Raw genomic sequence first — 24358 nt, 5'->3', positions numbered from 1 at the left:
GAATGTTATGTGTACTTCTGCACTCATTCCCAAATGCCTTTTCCCTCTTTTCCTCATCCTCTCCCCTGGTCAAAGCCTTCATGGGCAGTTCCACTGTGCTAGGTACTAACAATACACAAAGATGGACTGAGGTAAGGTAAGCAGTTCTTCAGCTAATCAGTTTCTGAAGTGCAACTAATTTGGAGCTTCTGAAAGCTTTATTTCCTATACTTGCACTGTGTTGTGTATTTTACTATCCTTTTCAAAACAGAGGTGTGATGTCTAATCCATTAAGAGGTACTTAGGGTTAACTCATCAGAAGAGAGCATCACTTTTTGCATATCTTACTGCAGTGTGTATTTTTGTTCCCCTCCCTCCCTCCCTGTGTATGTCCTTCTCCATTCTGAGTAAATGGGGAAAAAATAGCTCTGCCTCACCTCTCTCCTATATCATCTCTTTTTTGCTAACCAAGATGAATGAATGCTTTCACATATTTAATAAATATGGGCCTTTTTGCACTCCTAGGAGGTAGCTATAAAATAAATTAAGTGAATCATACAATATAAACTACGTGAATGTGGTGTTCAGTTCCTTTTGTTTTTCTCAGACTTTTTTCCACAACCACATTGTCTTTTGAATTTTTAATTTTATTTTTAAGTGAGGGAAAAGACGGTTTCTTTTTTTGGTTATTGGTAGGCGAAAGGTTTATCTCGAAACATTTCAGGGAGGTTATGAAAGAGACTTCTGTGTTTTGAAGCATAATTTGGTCCATGCTTGTAATAAACAGGATGCAAAGCAGTATTCATTTTGGTAGTGATTTTGATCACTTTGGGTCAGCTCTGAAGCACATGTGCATCACCTTTCTTTTGAGACCAGTATGCCCAGTTGGATCTTTGTAATAAGCTACATGTGGTTTAAGTATATACGTTATAAATTGGCCTTCTAATTGTTCTTAAAAAGCTATTCGTAAGTCCTTATTTAATATTCTGTGGAGACTTTTTCTTATAACAAAGGACTGTTTAGAAAAATATTTAGAAAACCTTACTTTCTCGGATTGAATGTTTGACTGTGTCTTTTGGCAGACATTTTCTCATTGTTGGCATCTACTCCAGGGATATTGGTTAATACATGTAAGCATACGTACCAATGTAAGCCATAACATAAATTAAGAAAAGCTATCAATAATATTGCAAAATTAAGCAACTTGACATTAAAAAAAAAAAAAAAAGCCTGAAATTAGTCTTTTATCATTAGTGAGTTGTATTCGTTCTTCTGTCTTGGTATTTAAAATGTGTTTAAATGCCCATTTTCAGAGGAAATTGCTCCCTGTTTCGGGGCTTTTATGTTGAGTGTCTAGGAGTCCACATTTTGTATTATTCCCGGTATCTGTTAGGCGTGTGTCATTTTGTAGAAGGCGTTCTCTTCAGCTAAACTTGGGCAGGTTGCCAGGGGAAGTTAGAACTGACAGATATTTCTTCCTAAGAATGTAACTTTGCTGTGGTATCCTATGTCACCAAAACTGAAATGTTTCTGGAGACGTTTGCGTTGATTCACTTGCTGTCAGTTAAGCAGGAGGAGAGAGAACAGTTGTAAATGTTTTATGAACATACAGTGACCTTCTGTGGCCTCAGAAATACCAACTTTAAATGTTTATTTGCGACTGATTTTTTTTGTATTGTGTCATTATTACCTGTAGTACTGTGGAAATCGGGTCTGGGAATTCAGGAATCTCAAAAATCACACCATCTTCTGCACGCCTCTGTAAAACTATGTCTCATTTTCCTTTTGTTACTCCTCCCTTACACCCAGAATTAGTATCTGGCCTTCCGTAGTTGCATAATACATCCTTTTACCTCATCGTCTTTGCTCTGGCTCATGAGAATTTCTCCAGGTAATTTTTACATCTTCTGCTTTTTCCAAAACCCTTTCAGACCACACATATGCGAACTTGACAAAATGAACATCAATTCTGTTTTAAGTCAGACTAGCTTTGTGCAGCGTGTGGTGTTTTAAGCTCCCTGACCATTGCAGCAGTGTTTTACTGCTCTGAATGCCTTCCTCTTGTACCAAGCCGGAGCTCGGTCTGTTTGTGTGTGCTTAGAATCTGCCTACAGAACAGACTCCAGGAAGGCCATTTTGTCTGGTTTTAAATAAGTTCTTAAAACCCTCTGTTCAGGCAGCTGTGTTTAGTTCACTTGGAGCTTTATGGGCTCCACCACTTATTGATTTCACAGAGGTGAACATTTTTGTATTGGACAATGTTTATCTTTATCCTCTCTTTGATAGAAGTAATGCAGTGAATTGGGCCTGTCGTACTCGTTTGGAAATAGCACTTTCAGTTTCTTACGTTGAAAACTGTTTGCTGATTCCAACCTTTGCTTTATGCGTTAGCCAGTCTGTAATTTAGACAGGCACTTTATTTTCCACTTCAGGATTTCTTGTTCACCCTCAAAGGAGCTGCTGCTTTTCTTCCATTGTGGTGGTTTGAAACCTGGTCACCTCATCCCCTGCTTCTCAGAACAGCTTTAACTGGGTGTCAGGATGCCATAGTCACCCCCCAAATCCACAAGGGAAGACATAAAAGCAAGCACAATGCAGCGTCACCGTCATCTTCCGAAGTAGGAAGCCCTGAGCCATATCTCTTGGGGCTGAAAGCTGACTCACGCAGAGCTTAGTCAAGCGTTAGCAGTTGGGTTTTGTGGCATTTTTCAGTTCTTACAGTGCCGCAGGCGTTCACCAGGACAGGGGAATGCTGAGGGCTGCAGTTCTCCTGGGGGCTGAGGCTCCAACTGTTGTACACAGAAAGAGGAGATTCGATGCCTTGGAGGAGATTAATCACCTAATAGGAGATTAATATTTCATAATCAGAGCCTCATCTCCCATGTTTGAGATACCCTGCTTTCTAATCAGATTTCAAGACCCTGAATTTGGCTTCAGAGGATAGCTGCATTGTATTTACTATGTAAACACATTTCCAGTATAAAAATACAGAGTAAACAGAATTTAAAATACTTTTGAGATAAAGAATAATACTAATAAGAGGATTGAGTACACTCATCGTCTGAGTTCACTGAGTTCATTGTGCAACAGGATTCATAGCACTGTAGCAGACCAGAAACCATAAGGTTTTGCTTTTTTTTTTTTTCCTAGGCAAAATAGAAGCCCTTGTATCTGGCACAGTAGCCTTGTGCTCATGAGAATTGCAAGTTACAGCACTTGTATATTTGGCAGCAAAGTTTTGTTGGAAGCTCTATATTGACCAGTGATCTTACAGTGTGTAAGACTGACAAATAAAGTGACCAGCATAACTTTTTCTTTTTTGACACTTAATCCAAAGTTTTTCAGAGGGCTTCTTAACAGATTTCTTAGTTATACTCTGTAATACTATGGCATAGCTATATTGAACTGGATTCGGTGGTAGAGGATGATTACATCTGGAAGAACAGTAGGTTCTAATGGGCTTTGTTGCCTGGTGTATGTCAGTTCAATTCCTCCTAGGACTCCCAAAATATCTATTGTGTGTATAATAAGTCAAAGAACACAAACAGGCTACATATATCTTAGACTGGCCTTCCAGTACTTGAAGGGAGTGTATAAACAGGAGGGGAAACAACTGTTTACAAGGGTGGATAGTGATAGGACAAGGGGGAATGGTTTTAAACTGAGACGGGGAGGTTTAGGTTAGATATTAGGAGGAAGTTTTTCACCAAGAGGGTGGTGACGCACTGAACAGGTTGCTCAAGGAGGCTGTGGATGCCCCATCCCTGGAGGCATTCAAGGCCAGGCTGGATGTGGCTCTGGGCAGCCTGGTCTGGTGGTTGGCGACCCTGCACATAGCAGGGGGGTTGAAACCAGATGATCACTGTGGTCCTTTTCAACCCAGGCCATTGTATGATTAGCTGTAAATATTTTAGTCAGTCTAAAAATGATCCTTTAAAATAGAATTTGGCTACCCAAAGCGTAATGTGTGTGTAACAAGTAGGAAATCTGCTTTGCTTTATTAGACTAGATAACAAACAACATGTATTCTAGTTGTTAAATCAAATTACAATAAATAGCTAAAAATCAGCAGATTTTCTCAAGTATTCTAGCTGATTATAAACAGTCACCTATTCTGGCAGTTGTTCTGTTTAAAAGCAGTGCAAAGAATGAGAAACGTGGAAAAAAAAAACTGTGATAACGTTTCAGATTTTGCCATCCCTTTGATATATATGGATAATTTTTTATGAAGTGGAAACCTTGTACTATGAGAGCACGGTGACTGGACAATAGGCAAAGCACTGCAGACAAAGGCAGGATGGCATGTGTAGATGCAGATTTTGTCAGGGTTTGTCAGGTGTTCAGACCCATGTGAAAAGAGCTGTGGTTCATTTGTAATTGAATCTGTCCTGATTCCAGCAGAAACAATTAATTATTGTTAATTATTAGTAATAGTCTATAAACTTACCTGTAGATGCTTTCAACACGTGTATTACCATGTATACTAGTTTAATATACAAAACACTTTCCAAAAAGTCATGTCTGTGCAAAGTCTTCATCGCTATTCGTCTTCTCCTTAGTGTTGAAGCAGCCATGGCTTGGTGTCTGTGCCATTAAAGATGTTATATATGTTGGCTAACACGATTTGATTACCTGTAGTAATCCTTGTTGGTGCAGTTCAGTTCTTAATTGTAGGTGGAAGCGGCCTAGGATTAGAAGGAGGAGTTCAGAATCCCTCAAGAACTCTTCCTTGAGCAAGTGTGAAGATTTGATACCCATTTCTGAGAGAGCTATAAAATAGTAAATTCACAAATACTTCAAGCATGTAAATGGCAAAGAAAAAAAGAGGAAATCCTGACAGAGTGATTGAGCTATTGACTTGCAGGAGAAATGAAGAAAAACAAGCGGTGAGAAGCAGTCCTGTGTTGACATACAAATACTCAGACAAGTAGCAGTTTGTTATCATCCATCATCCTATTTATCCATGGTTTTGACATCTCCTTAAGTAGTGAGAAGGGAGAAGCCTCTAACAACCATATTGGATCACAAGCCTGCCTGTTTCTCTCCGGTATTTGGACATTTTGTAGCTCATAATTTAGAGTAGACGAAGAAAATACTGTGAACTTTTTTATGGCTTCTTATTGCTAGAGATGTGTGTGATGTAATGAGGTAGTGGAGCTGATGCATAAATTCATTGGTCCTGCGTGTGAAATGTGAACTCAAATCTATAATTGTTACCATTGAGGCGTGTTTTTTTTGTAAAGCTTGACTATACTGCATGCTGTATAACGTGATACTTTGTCATATTCTAGCATCATTTGCAAAACATTTGCTTCACCTGTGATTTGTTTGGTTTTGTGGGGTTTTTTTTGTTTGTTTGTTGTTTTTTTTAAAAAAGCAAACCTAAATCTGTCCCCCCAAAGTAGTTTTGCTTTTGCCTCTGAAAGTTACTCTGTGGCACATTTCAACTGTATCAAGTACTGTTCATGTGGGAGTTAGGGCAGCTGTGCAAATGGCTGTGGAAAATTCTAACTCTTCCCCCTAGAAATGTTACAGATGTTACTTGATATACTGTAAACCTACCTATTTTATTTTTGAAGTTGTTTAATTTTGGAAGAGAGAGAGCTTACATCTGTTGTTATCATTGAGGTGAAATGTCAGAGCGTGGAGCTGTCAGTTCTTTCATGGTTTTCTGTTCCCAGTGAGCTCACTAATTGAAACCTGTGCACCTACAAGGGTACAGAAAGGTACGGTAGCCAGAGGTGCTAATTTCCCTGACGTACCCAGAGCTAATGAAGACTTTCTATAGAAGAACGTCTTAGAACATAGAACAATATAGGATAACCTTCATGCCAGTCAGTGGGGCAAATGTGTTATGTTTGCAAAATGAATTTCCACTAAAAATTATATGCCTACAGAGTACTTGTCATGAATGACAACTATAAGCTAGGGGTACTTATTAAGAAGGCTGGACTTTGATTAGGTGAAGCTTGTCAGATGTAATGATATTTTGTCTTATGTAATCCTATTTTCTTGATAAGATATTCTCTAATGCTGTTTATAATGTTCGAGGAAACCTGAACCTATAATGTTCAAATCTCTTTTTAAAGCTAGATTTTGTCTTTTTCCTATCTTAGTAAGAGTTGGCAAGACTGAGCCTGCTATTTGTACGGACAGATAGCAAAGATGATGAATAGCCCAGAAGTTTAGTTTTGTTTGAACAGCTGCAGTATGTACTTTAATATGGACTGAAATATCCATGACTGGGGTTATATTTGTTTTCCTGGATAGGCAAGATGTCATTCTTCACTGGAGTGAAACATCAAACATCAAAGAAAATGTAGAAAACAGAGCTTATAACCCTGTGTTAGTCTGCTAGTAAGGGAAAGAAATCTGCGAAAGCTGGACAAGTTTTCTTGTGTACAAGGAAAGTAGTGAAGTTTTTCTATGTCCTTGTTGGTAGTGTTAGATTCCATCGTCCTAAATTCTTGAAATTAGATTTCTCCCTGACCCAGCTTTCATCCACTTTCTTTGGCCCTTGAGATTGTGTTTTCATGGCCAGTTTTTTGTCCTCTAATAACTGATAGTTAATATGTTTGCTTTTACTAAAGGACATTAGAAAAATCACACAGCCTGCATTGAATTGTGTTGAATTTATTGAGACTCATAATCTGTTATCTGCATGTTTTGTTAATTTTTTCTGTGTTTATTTTGCAGGATGCTGTACTTTCGATGAACCGTTTAGCACCTGTGGCTATAGTCAGTCAGACGATGATGATCTTAACTGGGACCAGGTGAACACGCTGACAAAACCCACCTCAGATCAATGGTTGCCTTCTGGTTGGTCTTTTATTTTGCTTTTTTCTCTTTGATGCCTAGCTTTTGTATTTATTTGGCATTTCTTCACAATATTGGTATAAGAATGTGACTTTGTCAAAGTCTTTTTAATTGTAGTACTCAAATCTTCAAAACAGTTCTTGTGAGGGATGTTCTGCAATGCAAAGGCTTTCATTTGCAGGGTGGTTTCTAAAATAAAGGTTAGAAAGTGGGAGTAGAAACTTGGTGTCATTGGGGAAAGCAGAAAGAATACAAAATGATGTCATGAAAAATGAAGATGAAGCAGTGCTAGAATGAGGCAGACAGGACTATGTAATGGGGAGACTTGAAGAGAGGGAACAGTGAGAGATAAAACAAAAATGGCCTAAGGGATTTTCATTCAAAGTGATAGTAATCAAACTCTGTTCTGAAAAGAAATGTAGAGTGAAAAGGAGTAAGAGAAAAAGAAGCAGAGAGATATACCAAAACAAACTGCCTCGGTGATATTCTCCTTGTTGTGTTTTAAAGACAGTTGTGATACTCTTATTTAATGTTCTTAGTGTACCGTGTGTAGGTGAACCTAATTCCATAGCAACAGCCTTTGCATTCTGATGAGCTATAAACTTGTTCTTGTAACACAGTCTCCTTTATCACTTCAATCACACAAATACAGAGCAATCTGACCACTGATTTTAAAATATTAAGCCTAAAGTCAGTTATTCTTTCCCAACTTTTCTCTGGACATGTTAAGAGTTCCCTACTGTGGAGAGGGAGCTATCTCTAGGATAACTCCATCTCCTGGGTGCTGATTGCCTCTAGCCCAGCTCAGAATCTTCCTTTGCTTTTAGAGGCTGAGCTCAGAGTGACTCTTGTCACCAAAAATGGCAAATAAATAAATAAATAAATTCCTTTTGAGTAAGGAAATTAGGATTTATTATTAGGATTTCACAGTGTGAAACTTCAGAAGTGACTGTATAAACAATAGGCACTAATCTACAATATGTGCTAATGAGCCCTAGATATCATTCACTTGTAAAAAACCTCTTAGCAGTTTTTATTATAGATTTATCACTGTTGCCCGGTGTTGTGGACAGTATTGTATCTGAGGTTGACAGTTGAAGTGCTGCTTCCTTCTCCACTGAGCTTTCTGTGGAAAAGGTGAGGCTCTCCACTTGAACAGAAGTGTTTGGTTTGCCTGCACTCAGTTGACATGCTAGATCGAGTTCATCACCACAGATAAAGAAGGCTCTTGCAGATTTCTTTTGAAGCAGGCTCTCATCCAGTGGTGTTGGCGTGGACTGCAAAACTTTTTTTGGACTATTTCATCAGTGCTTAATACTGTCTCTCAAGTTGAAGCTCATACACATATGTTATCAGTCATCTTAGCCTGCAGTACAAGCTATACATTCTTTTTCTCAATCACACCACTGGAAATTCTCTTTCTATTCCAATTTTCATTTACTTATTACTTTCCCCACTTGGATTTTGCAGAAGAGGTTGTCAGTACGTGTTGTATATATTGTTTAGTCTTCATGGCAGCTGGAAGAGGTTGAACTCTATGTTCTTTTCTCTAATGATCAGAGACTAAGATTTTTTTCCACCAGAAGCAAGAGTCCAGCCAAAGTATGGACTGCTATTTTTATGGAAGGAAACTTATGTCCATGTAATTTTATTTCTCTGATGTCATATGGATTGTTTCTTATTTGTCTTCTACCTTTTATCAGAATACTAAAATGATGTTTTGTTGATTAAATAGATAGTAAAATTGGAAATAAACTATATTTAGAGCATAGGAATTTCATTTCTGTCTATAAAGGGAATGAAATATGCTTTGGGAGTCTTAGGTCAGAAGACGAACATGTTAGTTTGATGAGGGTTGTTAATATTGTTGCCCTATAAGGTCAAAAAACCTCTTTGAGAAGGAAAGAAATGTTCATTACTTTTTCCTTTTTGTAAAGGAGAAGCATTTTTTCTAAGGGCATGATTCAGTCAAGTAATATCTAATTTTTCTCTCCGTTTCATTCAGACAGTATTTTTCCTGTTCCTGTTCAAATCATCATCTTAATGATTTTAATTAGCTTTCAGTTAACCTTAGCCAGAGAGTTATGTGATACACTTGAGGAAAAAAAAAAAAAAGAAAGATTCCAAGTAGTTTGTAAGCACTTTCTGAGCTGCGTATTTGAGGAAAAACAACTTCAGATAATCATGAATAGAATGCCTTAAATTACTGTTTTGTGGGGAATGCTTGGCTTGAAAACAAAATGCTTTATGCAACAGTGTTGTAATATTAGACTGAAACAAGTACTCCCAGTTCCAGAGTCCCTTGTCAGTTGAACAAATTAATGCACATAACATTCCTAATTTCAGAGAATGTGTCAGTGAGTGAGTTGGCATCAGTATATATTATTTTATATAATTTTGTGACTGTGGGGAGCGAGTACACTAGTTATGGCATCTGACCTATTTTAATCCACATAAGACTGTTGAGGGGTGCTGTACTTAAGTTTGATAAATATTTTGGTGTTATATGTTTATTTCAGTGAGAGAGTAATGTCATATAGCATTCATATGTGCATACGCGCACTATATATTTTATTGAATATTAATAGCTCTTTCTGAGGTGTGGTTTTGGATGAAAATTGGTGAATTATATTTAAAAAAAAAAGTATTTTTAAGTTTTTTTTAAGTGTTCAGTATGTTGAGCTTTAACCCTTTTTGGATTGTTTCTGCAGTAGAAATATGAGGTTATCCTTACTAAAGTAAGCAGGACATTAGCTCCCTAATCTTCTTGATAAGTGTAGTCATGACCTTTAGTGAGCAGTACTAGTCTGAAAATGTACCAAGAAAAGAACGACATGTGTATATTTGTGTGGATTGAATGAGGCTGGATAATCTACTCTTCTGTTTTAAGGGTCTTGTGTGCCAGCTGGACTAACTGCTGTAGGAAATTTGGCAGTTCTCTTTCCTCAGTTCATCTTTCTCCTTTTCTTTCTGTTCCAAGGATGTATTTATGGTATTGTTCAAAAATATAATCTGGAAACCCTTATTAATATTATCATACCTTGACCTGTAGGATAGTTAAAGCATGCACAATAATGTTAATTTGTGCATATAATACAAATTTACAATATCTAACTGTAACCTTTCTAGCTGTAGACCAGTAAAGATGTCTTCATAAAGAAAAATGAAATTCTTCATAAAGAAAAAAGTGGCTTCGGTATGAAGAAACCAGGGGTAATTTCAGGGATATCTACAAACAGTGTCTTTGTATTTGGAAAGCAGTTGCAAAGACTCCTTTTCCAAAGCTGCTTTTTTTTATTTCCACTTGAGTTTCTTTCTGCTCAGCATCAAACATGAGCTACTTACCTCTCTTCTTTCTGTCACCTCCTTTCTTGCCTTATGTTGACATTAGTGTGCATATACCTGTTTTACTTTCTCTGCAACACGATGGCCAATCTTCACCATCTGAATTTTCAGGAAGAGGTCTTTTTCCTTAGTATTGCCTCATCATTTGAAAGGCGGTCCCTATATATTTGTGTTTATCTGTGACTATCTCACTGTTCTTAATACTTCAGTTTGCCATTAGGTCTGTTAAAAAACAAAAATGCCTAATTCCCTTCCCATTGTTAATACTGTTTCATTATCCCCTTTAATTACTCTGTCTTATCTTCTTTTTATAGAGTAGTTCTCACTCTGAGATTCTATGATAATGTAAATAAAAATAAAGTGTCCACTGGAGCTTTTCTTCCTGCATTTCTATTTTAGTTGATTCTCCAGATGGTAATTTCTTTCTCTGAATCTTGCCAGCTGCGCTGTCACTCTGTAAGCCCATTTATGATCATGTACAGTCAAATTCATCATGGCCTAGCAGCATTTTGGAGTTGTGGTGTTCCCACAGAGTGGTGTTTTGCTTTACATGATAATTCAGAATGCACGCTGAGTGTGTGAGACTGCTGTAGAGGCACTATCTCTGTTATCTGACAGTCAGTCAGAGTAGCGCAGGTACATATGTTCTATCCTAGAAAGGGAGAAGAACCAAAAGCAGTGGAGGTGTTGGATGAAGTGTGGAGAGAAGAATAAAACAAGGATGTGTGAGCTGGAGATTAAATTAGTACATAAATATATGTATATATGTACACATACATGCATGCATGCTAGATTCCTGATCACAGTTTGCATGCCAGTTGTTCTCACTTAAGAGAATGAGAATGCGGGACCAGAGCTGTGAAACAGGTGACTTAGATCTTCTGGAATTGTCAGCTCTTACCCTATTCATTACCCAGAGAAAGCTCAGATGAGTTTAAAAAAACAGACAAACAAAAAAAAGCACAGAACTACACCAAAACACCTCCTCCAAAGCAAAACACAACTAAAATAACAGAAGAATTGAAACTTAAAATTAGTATTTTTGAGATGTGCATTGTGTTTATTTATGATGAGTCTTGTCACTGACAGTGATGCAAACAATCTCACAGATTGCTGTGAGAAATGCAGATATCGTCAAGAGTCAGCTCTACACACAGTTTGCTGAAAATAGTTTCTGCTCATGTCTAAGTATTCGTTCTGTTGCAAAACACTGTGTTCAGATGTAAAATCCTCCTACAGTATTTCACAGTTCCAGTTGATTTCCAAGGAACAGTAGCATCGTTTTTCTTCCATCGGCTGTTGGTTTGATATCACCAAAGGGATGTCACTGCGCTGACAATGAGTCACGGGCATCAGCCTTTCATTCAGTTTAGAACAGTTCAAAATCAATTATAAATCAAATCTTCACAGACTGCCGCCATTCAGTGGATTGAAAGGAGGTTTTGAGCAGTGAAGACTTTAATGTTTGATATAGTGCTGGTCAAAGCCGGGATGAGGATTCTTTTCAAGCTTTATGAGATGATAATATATAATTGTAGTGACTATATTTAATTTTTTTTGAATGACCTATTTGTATCCTGAATATCTAGTGTTGCTAATTGCTTAGCAGTGTCGGCAGATAATGTATATAATGTTTATATATATAATTGTTTAAGATGGCCTTTTAGTTAGCAGATATGTGTAGCAAGCAGATATTCCATAAAACAAGATACTACTATGAAGTGGTGTTTGGTACTATAGAATCTGAAACAGTTGTATGAAAAACGTACACTATTATTTAATTGTGTGTAGAAGGGATGTGATACCTATAAAAAGATAAATCTTAGTGATCAATTGGCTAGTTCATAGAATCATAGAATCACCAAGGTTGGAAAAGACCCCCAGGATCACCCAGTCCAACCATCCACCAGTCACCAATGGTTCTCACTAAACCATGTCCCTCAGTACAATGTCCAAACGTTCCTTGAACACCACTGGGGTCGGTGACTCCACCACCTCTCTGGGCAGCCCATTCCAGTGCCTGACCACCCTTTCAGAGAAGCAGTATTTCCTAATGTCCAGCTTGAACCTCCCCTGGTGCAGCTTGAAGACATTCCCTCTAGTCCTATCACTGGTTACACAAGAGAAGAGGCTGACCCCCAGCTCACTACAAAGTTATGTTGGTTTGACTTAACAGTGTGATGGAGATGTTATCATTAAATACATTCTAGCACTGTATCGTGTTCTTCTGTTATAGGGGACGGTTTTGTTCTATTTACTTTTGCATAATAGAGAATTCAGTTTGATTTTTATTGAAGGCTGTTTCTCCCAGGTTACTCTGAGTAGCTGCTTTTCTCAAATTTGTTTGAGTGCTATCCAGAAGTAACATAAATTACTGCCAAGTACTGGGAGTTACACCTGTTTACTGCGTTCCAATTGTACTTTTGTAGGCTTTTCTAGACCTCTGATACTGGAATGTTTGGCATTTTGTTGCATGCCCAGGTGATAGCTGCAGACTCTCAGAACATGCATACCTATTTTGTAAGCAGTGTGTGTTGACATGTTAGAGTCAGTTTCTAATTAGCTGCATAAGCTGGTATCAGTTGCTGCTAATATGGAGCACCGTGGAGGTCAGCTCAAGCAAACCACCTGAGTACAGATCCAGCCAGCTTTGTGCTGCCATGGCTACAGTGCAAGCACTGAATGAGTCAACTACTTTAAAAACGTACCAAATAGTGCCCTTAACAGGTATGTTCAACAACCAAGGTAATGCCACCAGCTATGCTGCAGGTACTGCTTGTTGTGATGACTTATTTGAATCTCAGAGTCATTTTTAGCTTCTGACCTGCCTTAGAGATTTCAGCACTTGACCCAAATCCTAAGTTTATTAGAAGTACTGTGCATACAGAGTTCTTGCAGAGGGAAATAAACGATGAATCGGTGTCAAAATTGCTGAATCTGAATCACTCTCACCGTTCCTAGCTTGCTTGACAAGTTACTTGAATGCATTTTGTCTGCATGCCTATTAGTATTTTGGGTAAAATGGTGAGATTAATGTGCTTAATCTTTTGTAGTAGATGATTTCTACATATGACTTTCGTTTTACATTTTCTTTCTAGTTTTGTGAAACGAAGTATTTGCATACAAACAGCACGTTTTGTGAGGTGATGCCCAAGGTCTAAGTCTTCCAGATTTTCATTTCAAGCAGCTGGCCTGCTGTAATATTTATAGCAACTGTACTGTACCAGGAAGAGTGTAATAATAACCTCCTTATCTTTTGCATTGCGGTAGCCATCTGATATTTGTGGACAAAATTAGAGACCATGCTGCAACTGGTGGAAGTGAGTGGGAGATGATATGTTAGAATCCACCCATAGCTGTCGATTTTATTAATGTTTGACTGGTAAATGAAGATAAGTTATAAGCTGTTTTTCAGTCTTTGAGAAATTCTTCTTTTCCACAGAAGTCAGATGGAGCTTACATGAAAGGTCTGTGGAATTCACTGCTCATTAAACCTGAGTATTCTCAGAGCAACCTGGAAGGTAAAGCTGACAGCTGAGGGTGCTCTGTGTAACACTGCATAGTGCTGCATGCTGCTAAGCAAGCCTTCCAGCCTAACTCGTTTACCTCGCTTTGATTACACTTTTCCTGCTGAGGTTATATATAACACGTGCAGTAATATATGCTGAGAAGCAGGTAATGTGATAAACCAGATACCACAGCTGGTTTTGAAATAGATTTCTTGACAATAAAAATGTTTAGGAGTGCAGTTTTACTGTTACACGTTGGAAGCCCAGTCTCTCTCCTGACTTCCAACCACAGTGCTAGCCACTATCCTGCTGGTTAAGTGCATCAGCCTTGTTCCAGACCTCCCTGCTAAATTAGAAGTATGCTGCCTAACTGTGCTTTTGTTTGTGTGTTTGCTGCCCTCCATGGAGCCTTCATGAGGAGCTCTTTCAGATGAGGTAGGAGAATCCTGTCAGGAGAGAGGGAGAAAGTGTTTCTTGTGGAAATAGGCAGTAAATAATGATAGAGGTATTTTATCTGGGACTGAAGACAGTTGTCTTTGTCAGATAAGCTGATGTTTTTTGGCTTGAATTGTCTGGAAAAAAAAAATCATTTCTGGTGGGCGCTCTTGGTTCAGAAGAGACCACACAGAATGTAAATCTTATTTCCTGGGGCTATGCCTGAGACATGCAAATGTACCTCAGTAGCTTTAATCTAGGTAGTTTGGGACCTCATAGCAATAGAAATGAAGTAGCACAAGCTTTAGTGTAGGGGTCCCTAGGTACTCACTCAATGCTGAAGGCTGTTACTGTACCTTCACTGCCCTGAGTATCTCATTGAAACTGCTGCAGCTTCTGTTCCAGTTTCATCAGACCTGCATTAAGGCACAGTACATTTTTTTTGTGCGTGTTTGTCTGCCTGTTTTTCTCCTATTGGACAGTGAAATTACTTAGCTAGTTTGAGAAAAGCTGTGACCAATAAAACACCGATGAGCACTGTGAATAAACAGTGAGTCAGAAAATTCTCCTCTAGGAGCTGCACTCACTGCATTGCAAGATCAGGAGGAAGGGGAATAATCAGAGTATTCCTAAGTAAGCTTTTTCTTGTTTAGTAATTAATCTACTGGAAAAAAAAAAGAAAGCCTCTTGATTTCTTGCAGTCTTCAGGGCTTTTCTTTCAGTCTCATACTTATCCCATTAGATTTCTTTTCATCCGTCCTGCCCTTTAGAAACTAATAAAGAGTGGATCAAAACCTTTCCTTGCATCTATAGGCTTTAAAGAGTGTAACGTGACTGCCTCCATTTCAAGACCACTTATTTCCTGAGTTAGTAGTTTGTCTTCAAAGACAGTTCTTCTGTATGATGAGAACGTGGTCATTGCCACAGTTAATATGCTGGTGAGCTGGAGATTAACTCCATCACTCTTCTTCAGGAATGCAAATGTGATTCTACAAGAAATTGGTGGGGTTTTTTTTTTTGGCATATTATCTTAAGCCTTTTTGGTGAAATTAAAGAGGTAGTTATAGTTTATATTATATTTAGGGAGATGTTTTCATCCCTTCTCGCAGCACTTAAGTTGGCTTTGATGACTGATTGCATTTTGTTAGCAGCTTGATCGTTGACTGTAGTAACAGTGGCAAGAAAATCATTGGTTGGAGGCACAGGTCATTAAATGCTTCATTGAAAAGCCGTTTGACAAACTTGTAATTCATGGAGTACTTGTTCCTTGGGGTGAAGTTACTCGGAAGGATAAGGCAGAGATAAAGAAAACTGCGTCTCTCTGCATGTCTACGCTTTTTAGACTTTCGCTTCCCTTGTTGAGGAGTCGTGGATGTCAGGTGGCAAATATGGCTGTGGAGCTAGGTTAGTGTACAAGTAAAATGAATGGATTTTGTTTTGTATTGAATTTAAATTCTCTTCTATTAGATACAATCAATTTTTCCAAAATACCAGACGCTGCCTTAATTCCCTTGTATACATGTTTGCAGAATCTGGAGTCAAAGTAGAAACAATTAAAAGGCTTTCATGAATTCCGTGAGCTGAATTAAAGAGCTTGGTACTTTTGTTACCAGTGTTAAAGCCATACAGTTATTTCACTCACTAGCTGAAATAATGCGTTCTTCATCGAGAAGTCACAACATTTCTAATCAACTGCATTTCAGTAGCACAAAGAAAAAAAAATACTGTCTGGACCTCATTGAAAATTTAATGATGTACACAACCATTTAATTATGAGAGAAACAGGTGCACATCATTATCGAAGTCATAATGTTTCAGCAGCTAATAACATCAAATATTTCTGATAATTGCAAGCATCAACTGATCACAGTTCTGTGCTTCTCACAAGATGTGTATTTAAGAAGCACTTCTCAGTGCGTGCATATTCATGTTAGAGCATGGAAGCTACAGATGCACTTTTCTCAGCAGTAACTGCATACATCATCATATTACATGAAGTTGAAACGTGATTGTATTGTTCCTTAAAACTCTATTATTTCATTTCCCCATTACATTAGAGGGGAGGAATGTCCTTCATCCAGTTTCAAGTTCCTAGTTTCCCCATACTTGCACATTCTTGGGTTACTCTGGTTCCTGCTGGAGCATGGCTGTCCTTCACAGTTCATTTGTTGCTGCTGTGGCATTTGGCTCTTCCCAGCATCACAGACTCCTTCGGAGCAGAAGAGGGTCAAAGTAAGACCTATAGTTAGGAGCACTTAGAAGGCCACAGCAGTGAGCGGAATTAAGTTGCGTGAATTCAAACAATGATTGTAGAAACTCATCTACAGAATTATACTGTTGGAGCATTGTTACCTATTCCTGGAAGCACATAAACATTGTATAAGTTGCTTGGTAAATAAGAGGGCTTCTCCAAGTGCCTGGTATGTGTGCAGTTGTGTCTCATGGTTCCAGCCTGAGCTCATGAATTATGTGTTCTTCCCCAAAATGTCTGTCTCATGCAGTTGCACAAGCAATATATCAAACATACAGTGATCCTTAATATATTCTCTCTCTTTTCATGTGTTGAACACCACAAAAGAAAAAAGAGAGGAAAGCAAGAATCTGAGAAAGAGGCTCCTTTATGCCGAACCTATGTGCTCAGAGCACTGCTCAAAGGAGATAGTTCTTGGCTTTCCTTACAAGGTTTTGTTAATAGACTGCCCCTCAACAAATGAAATGCAGCAGCCTTCAAAAGGCCCTGGCTGGGCTGATGGGGGTCCTATTTTGTTCTGTACACACCAAAAATAAGCTTCCTGTGAGCCTCAAATTTTGCCGTGGAATAAATTGATGTCACGTGTATAAAGAGATGAGTTATCTTTCAGCAATGAAATTTTGGTCTTACTTGTGCTGTGGTGTTTTGCTTGCCATGTTTAATTTTAGCGTGAAGCGTATTTGTGAGAGCGGAAAGTTGTTTGTGGAAATTACTTTTTGTGGAAAAATACCCATTCAGGCATTTTACTCCCATGGCTTGCAAAATATAAGCGGCTTTACTGAGAGCATGGCAGTTTTTCCGCCTTGCTTTTTAGCATATCAGTAATAACAATTATAAAATAAGAAGTTTATTATATTAGTTACAGTAAGAATAAACTGTATTTTCCAAGGGCATATTAAAGTGCCTATTGAATTTAAATTGCCTCTGCTAATTGTTTTAGTGTGTCTACCTCTAACTATACTTTTATCTTAACATAAAATATTGAGGCCATTTTTGCTTTCTCTGAAAATCTATAAGGAAGCAAAAAAAAAAAAAAAGCCCAAAAACGTTGGATATGGTGTTTATTCACCACTGAAGTCAATCATTAGGACTTTCACATGTATAAAATGAGTTTGCATTAGATGTAGTCTTTGCAGGTGCACAGCACCAGCCGGATGATGGTATTCCTCTGGTGGTGTACATCAGAATGCTGGAATGGGCTGCCCAGAGAACTTGCCGGGTCTCCTCTGTAGACATTCAAAACCCACCTGGATGCATTCCTGTGTGACCTAATCTGGGTGTCTCCCCTGCTTTGGCAGGGGATTGTACTAGTTGATCTTTTGAGGTCCCTCCCAACCCGTGACATCCTGTGATTCTGTGATCCATGTCAGGTAACTTTGTACAGCCTCCTCTTCATCTCCATTCTGTACCTCCGTTTAAAGCTGGATGCATCAGAAATGCACTTGACATTGTCTTCATACAGTACTGAGATTTAGGTTAGATGCATCATTTTCTATGAAGTCATTCCCCCTTGCAACCTGTAGAGATTGTTTTCACTAAGTAGCAGTGATGTTCTGACTCAGCAGCAAATGGTCATAAAAAAAATCTTCCAGTGGGTTGCTTCTGGGATCTGAAATCTATAATAAAGATCTCCTGGAAGATGTCTAGCAATGCACATGTGAAATTATCCAGACATAAATAAAAAGTTCTGTGGTTTTCTTTCCCGCTAATGAATTTGACTTTAAAATTTCAGGAAAGAAATCCCCTGAGATCTTCTATTTACTCATACCGCTGTTATCTGGGGGAAAATACTGTTTTGGAAAAACTCATTCTCCACCTGCAATACAGAAATAAAATTGATACCGTAGTGATGCTTCAGCCACTAGAGCACTGTTATTTATCTTTTGTGTTTGACAAATAGAGCCCCTCCTGTGTAAGGGAATCTAGAAAATCCTCCTGCATTATCTCAGGTTATCTGGTTTCCTTCAGTGATGGTGAATTTTGTTTTCATTGAGAAGAAAAGTGTTTCTGAATTTATGTAACTTCAGGCCACTGCTTTGTGTGCTGATGGGTAGACTGCTTTATCTTGAAGTGACCTCTTTTATCATGAAGCTGCACATTGTGTGTTTCCTTTTTTTATTTTAGCTTTGTTTATTTGTTTATTTATTTTGCATTTTGAGAGACTTTCAATATGACTGTATGACTGTAAGGTCAAAACCTAACAAAAGTCCCTCTTTTTTTTTTCTTTTTTTTCTTTTTTTGGTTAGGATTGTTAAACAAGAGCTCTATAAGGAAAGCAAAACTTAATTGCCAAAGGGATTGTTCATTTTTGTTACTTGGAGATTGCTGAAGTAACAAAACCCCACATTCTCTTCTTGTTCCGTTCTGTAGTTTGTGTGCCATAATGCTTGTTGGGAAAGTGTACTTATTTATAAGAATTTAATTGTCCTTTCATTATGCTTTAAGTTTTGTACATGACATTTTTGTGGTCGTAAAGTCTTCATAGTGATTCTCTAAATTCTGATGAATATGCTCGCCATAGTCTTTAGTCTTTGTGCCAGCTGTCATGTTTGTTACCCTGTGCCAAATTTCTCTGTGCTACCTCCAACTCAGGATGCTTTTACTGCTTATTATTACTGTTCACAGATCTATTTCCTAACTAAAGCTTTACTGATGTACTGCATTTTAACATATCAGTGTTGCAGAGTCCAGGGAAGCACAGACTGTCAAATTCCTTAAAGGATTCTGGGATATCCTTTTTTACTTAATAGTTGCTGGAACTCTCCTTTGCCTATTAAAATGTGTTCCTTTTATGTTTTTCCTCATTTACAGAAAATTTGATGGATCATTTGAAGATAGGTCTAAAAGAGCGCACACATTAATATTTATGGCTGCATGCATTCCAGCTCCAGAAGGCCTGACTAACAATTGGATATAACCACATTGATTATTTTCAGTACATCTGCTGAGCCACAGGATATTCTGAGCAAGATAGTTGCCTCAGCTTTGAAATAAACACATGAAGAGATTCCATTTCACTTGGCTTCCAAGCACACAGATGTGTTGCTTACATTCGAGATAAATGATGTTACAGTCTGCCTTATTCCAAGGCATTCTTCAGTACTTGATAGCAAGCTTCATAGCACATGCTTCTTCCCATGTCAAGGTTAAATTGTGAAAAAGCATGTTTCCAGAAACGGGAGGAATCTTTCTGCAATTTTTGATTGCTAATTAAGTGTGAATAGCAGCAGATGACACAAAGTTTTGCCCTCATTGGGTATTCTTTGTCTACAATTATGAAGTTTGTTGTACAAGACATGTTAATTATAGCACAGTAATTAGAAGTATAATTACTGTTTTTCTTTATTTGGTACATTCTTTGTTATTATATCAAAAAGCATTTTGCCTTAAATATTCTTGTGAACTTAAAAAAACAAAAACAAAAGAATGAAATTTCTAAGGAAACTTATAGAATATCTTTTGGAAGATAAATGTTGTATTGAAATAAAACAAAACTCCCTGATGGCAGCTGCTTGGACAACATACTTAGAGCTTGCATGACATATATGGATTAAAGTAGTGCATTTTGTCTGACTTGAGGCTGAGCTGTATTACAGTTTCTACCAGTATATACAAAAAGTGTGTACTCATTTTACCGTGTCATTGTATGTACTGGATTGATTCTATTGGTGTTGGGCTGTTTCACTGAGCACTCTGTCCATCTACACTCTGCTGCAGAGTCTAGTTCAAGACACCTTCCAGTTAATAAATGTTATCCTTTTTATCTTGTGGTGGGAGCCAGAGATCTGTGCCAGGTAAGCAGGTGAAGATTGTATTTTGGTTTGTATGTTCTGTGGTCGATAGCTGCTGGAAAAAAAAAAATAAAAATTGTAGGGCAGGAGGCATTTCAGAAATCCACTATGATCTTGGAAGACTGTTTGCTAACATTCAATCAAGGCTAATGCACATTAATATTCCCAGAGCTTTTTTTTCCTCCTTTTTTCCAGTATTTTTTTTTGCTGAAGCAATTTCAACTTTAAATAAGGCCTTCCCGAGTTCTGTCAAATGAGTCCACCTTATTAATCCTGAAATATCTTCCTTTCTCCTTTTGACATGGGGTGCTATAGCTCCGGCCTTTAGAAGCCTTCCAGGATCACGTTATGCTTTCAGCTACTGTTTTCCCTTGCTATGAGATCATCCTTCGTAAGAGAAGAGATGGACCACACAGCTATTTTTTTCTGTTTTGAAGGCAGACCATATCAGTTGACCTCGGTTGGTTTTTTTGATCTATCAGAAGCATGAAGTCTAAGAGGGACTTAAAGGTTTTGCTTACAGTAGATGAAGGATCAGCAACTGTTGGAATAATGGTAAATGTTTTCTGCCAGCTTTCTGATCCTAAATTCATGTAGAAGTGGCTCTCTAGCTGTTGTACTGCAAATATTCAAAATGCAGTGAAAGTATTTAAGTTTGCTTTTGCTGATGAACCTAAAACACCACTGTGGTATTTTAAAGAAGTTTTAAAGGGTCAGTTACAGAGATGTCTGTGTTAGCGATGTTCTGGATATCACTTCAGTTATTCCCGTCATCATCAGAGCTTTTCTTTCCAACATAAAGACAGTCTTACAGATCCCTCAGGAAAACACATGAAGGAGATTCCCTTTGTTGTGTGGGTGAGGTTAGAAAAGGAGAGCTTAGCCGAGAAGGTTCATAGTTAATGTTGTGTTTTGAGTCATGTAGGTTCAAAACATTACTTGTTTTCTGTACTGAATAATGTGTAGAGGAGTGGAGGGCTATTCTTTGTTTGGGAGGTTGTATTTTGAGAAGCCTTAGTAGTGCAGCTAATTTATTTCTTAACATTTTCAGGTCCACAAAATTGCCAATACTGTTACTGAAACAAAGTTATGAGGGGGTGTTTATAACTGTATGTGCTCACAGAACTTTTGTCTCTTGTCTAAAACTGAAATTGCATTTGTAACTTGTAAGAATGAATGTTGGTGCTGTTTGATGTGAGTTTTTTTCAAGATACCATTGGAAATTGTGAGTAATAGCTGTCTATCACTCAATACTCATTGAATAATTCATGGTGACAGGGGACCTCAGGAGGCCATCTGACCTAAGCACTTCTCTTCATCATGGCCTGTGCCATCTTCATAGAATCACAGAATCGCCACAGCTGGAAAAGGCCTCCAAGATCACCCAGTCCAACCATCCATCTACCACCAATATTTCCTCACTAAACCATTCCCTTAGTTCAACATCTAAATGTTTCTTGAACAGCTCCAGGGACAGTGACTCCAACACCTCCCTGGGCAACCTGTTCTAGTATCTGACCACTCTTCTGGAGAAGAAATGTTTCCTAGCCCCTCTTCCTTCCCCTTTCCTAAGCACCTCATGTCGATGTACAAGTACAGTTGTCTGCTTGTTTGTGCCACCTCATCCAACTTCTCTTTGCTGTGTAAGAACCGAAAAAGCTTGTGTAGCAGGGGAGTTTCTGTGTATTTTTATGCTACAAGGAAAGATTGACTAAGAAATGTGGGTTTTCTTTAATCTGTGTGTTCTTAATAAGGAAATAGACTAATTTTGATCTCTAGGGTAGCTGCTGCTTCCAAATGGTGCATCATTCACCGTATATATTAATATCTTCCACCAAGAACTTCTGTATTGATGTGTTGGACTTAAATTAAATGAGAATCTTATTCCAATAAAAATCATAAGCACCTGTGGAGTGATGCATCAAGCAGTATTCACATTGCTTTTCAGAAAAATTATTTGATGCTCCAAAGCAGTTTGTCAGTGTTTTGAAGTGGACTGTATTTCTCCCCCACACCTGGAATTGGACACTTAAGAGAAATGAGAGATTTTAGTCATCATCCTTATCAAAGTTATAAGAGTGCATAGTTGTCTTGATGTGCTGTGATTAAATCTTCAGCTTTACTGGAAGATTCACATGTAGGTTACTAAAGAAATACAGTCCTCCATGTATATTTATCTTAAAATGCTGTTTGCTAGATCTGTGCGTGTTCAGTGTAAGCGTAGGCAGGTAAGTATATTGATCCTGTGAACATATTTGTTATGTAACAACTGTGAGAAGTACCACTAAATTCAGTGGTCGTCAATGCTACCAAAATGTTTTAAATATTATCTTCATTTGTTTCCTCCTGTTGATTAGCAGGTATTCTCTCTCACTCTGTGTAATATCTCTCTTATGAGCAGTTATCCAAACTCCATCATGTTCCTTAGATGTCTACGATTTAATGCTTTTAATATTTTTGCACTTATAGGGTTGCATTGGAAAATGTAAACATAAGTAGTATATATTATGAACCTAGTTGTCTATGCAGTCAATGTAATAGTTAATGTTGTAGTGCTGCTTCTTAGATATATATATTAAGAATGAAATGTAAGAAAGTCCCTGGAGACTTTCAAGGCGAGGCTGGATCAGGCCCTGGGCAAGCTGATGGAGCTGTGGTGTCCCTGTTCATTGCAGGAGAGTTGGGCTAGATGGCCTTCAGAGGTCCCTCCCAACTCTAAGGATTCTATGATTCTATGAAAATAACCCCTGAAAAGTTTTTTACATGTTATTCTAGCTTGTGTTGCGTTACGTACAACTCGGACAGTAAGCATGAGCTATTCCATATTTTGTCAGTATTTTAAGCAGGTTTCTTTGGTAATGTTTGGAGTCAGTGTTACATATAGTATGATTCTTCTCTTCAGGAAGTAAAAAAATTAAGCAAGGACACAGTAATAGTAAAATGTTACTGTATTTCTTTTTTTTTTAGCTTTCCAGTACAGTATGAATCCTGAATCTCATTTTTGTAGATGCTACACCCCCATTTATGTTTCAGTTCTTCTGTGTGAATTGACAATTATGGTCCTTGTTTCATGCTTTTCTCCTTGCATATTTAGTGTACAGGCCTGTAAATAGGAAAGGAAAAGAAAAGAAAGGAAAGGAAAAGAAAAGATTGCCTTGATGAACACTGCCTTTCTCACTGATGACTATTTGGGAGAAAATAACCACAAATGGCACATAGCATGTAGATTGCCCTCTTATAAGTTAATCTCTGGTTAACTGGCAGTAATAAAGTTTGCACTTGTATTTATCTGAGAATGTCAAATGTTTTTGTAGAACTGAATGCCTCATAAGCACCATGAGTCTGTGTGGTATCCCGCATAATTTACAGGCAGCCTAATTGACCTGGGGAAGTTATGTGACTCACTTGAGATATTAAGTCAGTGGCAGAGTGTGAGATACAGCTGAGATGTACTCACTCTGGTTCCTAGGAGTGTGCATGTATTGTTTTCCACTCTAAAAGATCAGTGCTGACTTGAAGTCTACTGTCCATTTTTTAATTCAGACTTCCATTGCAATTAATAATGGCCTTAATGAAAGAACCTCTGATAAAACACAAGCGTTTTAGAGAATAGATGCGCTCATAAATGGACAGCTTCTCTAAAGAGATATCCTAGAAGCAATGCAGATAAGATGACAGATGTTGATATATATTTTTTCCTGTTGCATACTTTTCTCACTGGAACTGTCAGCTTATTCAGACAGTTTCTCTTTATATTAATGTAAAGTTGGCAAACATCCTCATTCATTAGGTGCCTGGGTTTCAGAGAGCCCAAATACACCTCTTTAACCTTTAACAAGAGATGGGGCATCATATCAAGTGCGCCACGTTTGAGGGCTTCTGTCTGGAATTGTTTTTCTTTACAGTTTTGCATGATGTTAGTAACCTTATGTTACTTGCCAACAGTTCTTTTCCTTTTTTCCTTTTTTCCTTTTTTCCTTTTTTCCTTTTTTTCCTTTTTTCCTTTTTTCCTTTTTTCCTTTTTTCCTTTTTTTCCTTTTTTTCCTTTTTTCCTTTTTTTCCTTTTTTCCTTTTTTCCTTTTTTCCTTTTTTCCTTTTTTCCTTTTTTCCTTTTTTCCTTTTTTCCTTTTTTCCTTTTTTCCTTTTTTCCTTTTTTTCCTTTTTTCCTTTTTTCCTTTTTTCCTTTTTTTCCTTTTTTCCTTTTTTTCCTTTTTTCCTTTTTTTCCTTTTTT

At 37.8% G+C, this 24358-nt stretch overlaps 1 protein-coding gene across 12 annotated transcripts in view; it reads left to right on the top strand.

The window, feature by feature from the left end:
• The window catches only part of PTPRM (protein tyrosine phosphatase, receptor type M), a 458835-nt gene that overhangs the window by 100714 nt on the left and 333763 nt on the right, over positions 1 to 24358 (top strand). For 11 of the 12 annotated variants that reach the window (XM_015282551.4, XM_040695587.2, XM_015282550.4 and 8 more), the window contains exon 2: positions 6676 to 6798. In XM_015282551.4, coding sequence (XP_015138037.2) covers positions 6676 to 6798 — 123 coding nt within the window. Of the gene's footprint in view, positions 1 to 6675; positions 6799 to 13587; positions 13662 to 24358 lie in introns of those variants that run through there. The other variant, XM_040695588.1, reaches the window with a different exon arrangement.

Source organism: Gallus gallus, chromosome 2, assembly GCF_016699485.2.
Source record: "Gallus gallus isolate bGalGal1 chromosome 2, bGalGal1.mat.broiler.GRCg7b, whole genome shotgun sequence".
Lineage (NCBI taxonomy): Eukaryota > Metazoa > Chordata > Aves > Galliformes > Phasianidae > Gallus > Gallus gallus.
The sequence above is the reverse complement of the archived record's forward strand: the minus strand, read 5'-3'. Positions and strand labels throughout refer to the sequence as shown.